This window comes from Solenopsis invicta, chromosome 11, assembly GCF_016802725.1.
Source record: "Solenopsis invicta isolate M01_SB chromosome 11, UNIL_Sinv_3.0, whole genome shotgun sequence".
Classification (NCBI taxonomy): Eukaryota; Metazoa; Arthropoda; class Insecta; order Hymenoptera; family Formicidae; genus Solenopsis; species Solenopsis invicta.
In genome coordinates this window covers 11,660,653-11,662,615 of record NC_052674.1, presented here as the reverse complement: position 1 = coordinate 11,662,615, position 1,963 = coordinate 11,660,653, and the positions used below count along the sequence as shown (strand labels likewise).

Sequence of the window (1,963 nt, the reverse complement as noted above, 5' to 3'; positions counted from 1 at the left end):
GAAGGGAATGCTAGAATGGAAGGTTGATAGATGGATGTACGTCGCCTATGCACAAAGATATTCAATTCAAGAATTTTAAAATCATGATAAAGAGACCAAACAACTACTGTATCATGGCAGACAAAAGTATTGTAATGATTGAAACTATTTGCCATCGCAATAATTCTATACTAGTAATTGGCAAAATGTTAAAAAACGGGAATCCATTTTTTCATTCGCCAGCACCGTCGACATGCTTTGGTATTGTTAAATTTTCTGGCGAATATGGTAGCTTGCAAGCATTTCCAATTGAAAATATTAAAAATAAAAGTGTTGTTCTGCCGATTTTTGACGAATCCAACCAATCTGAAGACTACAAAAATGTCGTCGTCTTTCCACTCATCCATGGTCAATGACATTTATATATATATTGTATATATGTAACTCTAGGCATGTCTCCTAAGTTTTGCATCGTTCATTTTACTGAAGAGGATTCTGTGGAGTTTGTTCCTGATTTCTGGATATTTGAATCGTTAGACATAAACTATTGCTCATGGCCTCTTAATGCTTTTCCGACGAAATGCGTTGCAAATAGAACGGTGCCAGATGACAAATGGCCACCCTACAAGTGCAGAATCCTTAATTCGTTTGGTACGTAGTATACACGCACGCCCATACATACTCACACGCATGCACACACATTGTATTAAACATTCTAACTTCTATTTGTGAAATCTAAATCGCAGAATTTACACTTTTTTCCGTAATTTATTTCAATTTCAATAATACACTTTTTTATAAAATAATATATACACTTTGCATATTTTTTTGCTATGAAAATGAGTATATAACATTTTTTTCAGGTGACTATGAAACAGCTCGGCAGCATTTAGGCCAAGCCGAAATTACATCTGATTTTCCTGTGTCAGAGGTTGTGGGTAAACGAATACATAAACCCAATAAGAAATTCTTGCAAGAGTCATCCGATTCATCTGAAGACAGCACTCCAAAACACAAAAAGAAAGACTCTAGAAATGAAATACCGCGATTTACGTCGAAAGAACGTACATGTTCAGAGATGGTTTTACCAAAAGCCCTAGAACAGAAATCAAAACGAATTCTAGATGGCAACCAAAATCTTTCCTCATCCAGAAGAAATTGCGCTACACGTTCACGGTCGCCGCTAAATAAGATGGACAAGAGACTTGACCAGTTTAAGGAAGGTAATCTCTCGTTTTTTAATGACATTTAATGGAATTCCATTGAATTATTGTGACATTATAATCTTTTAAATATTGTAGATATCACTTTACAACATGGATGCAGCACGAGTGGAACGGTAGTGCAAGAAAATCAAATGGTTAATTAACTTGCTGGACAAATTCAGACGCAGTTAACTGGAAAAAAAAACTGAAAAATCACTATATAATGGAGAAACAGGTATATTATTTTTTTGTTGCGATAATAAATATTTTTCATAACTTTGCAAGTTTTATATTTTATAAATTTTTCAATAGAATTCGAGAAACAGATGGTCAGGGATTTGACAATGATCAAATATGATATGCGAGCAATTCTAGAAATGGTGACAAAATTAAGCCAGACCTGGATTGAGAAAAATACAGAAACCAATCCTGAGATATCGAGGGACGAACAAAAGCCGGAAGAAAATATTTTGCCAAACTTTTCTTTACAAAATTGGAAAAATTTCCTTGACTTGGAAGATTTATTACAAAATGAAGACACCGCACGAGCACAACTTGTAAGTCCGACTACGTATTATCATTTATACGTAAATGTGATAAATGCAAATATATTAACATCTATGAAGATGTTAATATATTTACTACAATAACATAGTCAATATGATGAATAAAAGTTACTACTATAATAAGTAATAACTTAGTCAATATGATGAATAAAAGTTACTACTATAATAAGTAATACATTTTGTTTCGCCCTTCTTTATAAATCTCTACCACCC

At 33.3% G+C, this 1,963-nt stretch overlaps 1 protein-coding gene across 1 annotated transcript; it reads left to right on the top strand.

The window, feature by feature from the left end:
- Positions 1–315: 315 nt before the first annotated feature.
- On the top strand, positions 316–1,529 carry LOC113005945. Its single transcript, XM_039454916.1, has 4 exons — positions 316–630; positions 843–1,202; positions 1,281–1,419; positions 1,497–1,529. The coding sequence occupies exons 1-3, from the start codon at positions 432–434 to the stop codon at positions 1,346–1,348; spliced, it is 627 nt and encodes a 208-aa protein (XP_039310850.1). The 5' UTR covers positions 316–431; the 3' UTR covers positions 1,349–1,419; positions 1,497–1,529.
- Positions 1,530–1,963: the final 434 nt, after the last annotated feature.

Coding starts and splice junctions, on each gene's coding strand:
- LOC113005945 (XM_039454916.1), top strand. CDS start 432: ATGTCTCCTAAGTTTTGCATCGTTCATTTTACTGAAGAGGATTCTGTG. Junction 631..842: donor CAGAATCCTTAATTCGTTTG/GTACGTAGTATA, acceptor CATTTTTTTCAG/GTGACTATGAAACAGCTCGG. Junction 1,203..1,280: donor ACTTGACCAGTTTAAGGAAG/GTAATCTCTCGT, acceptor TAAATATTGTAG/ATATCACTTTACAACATGGA.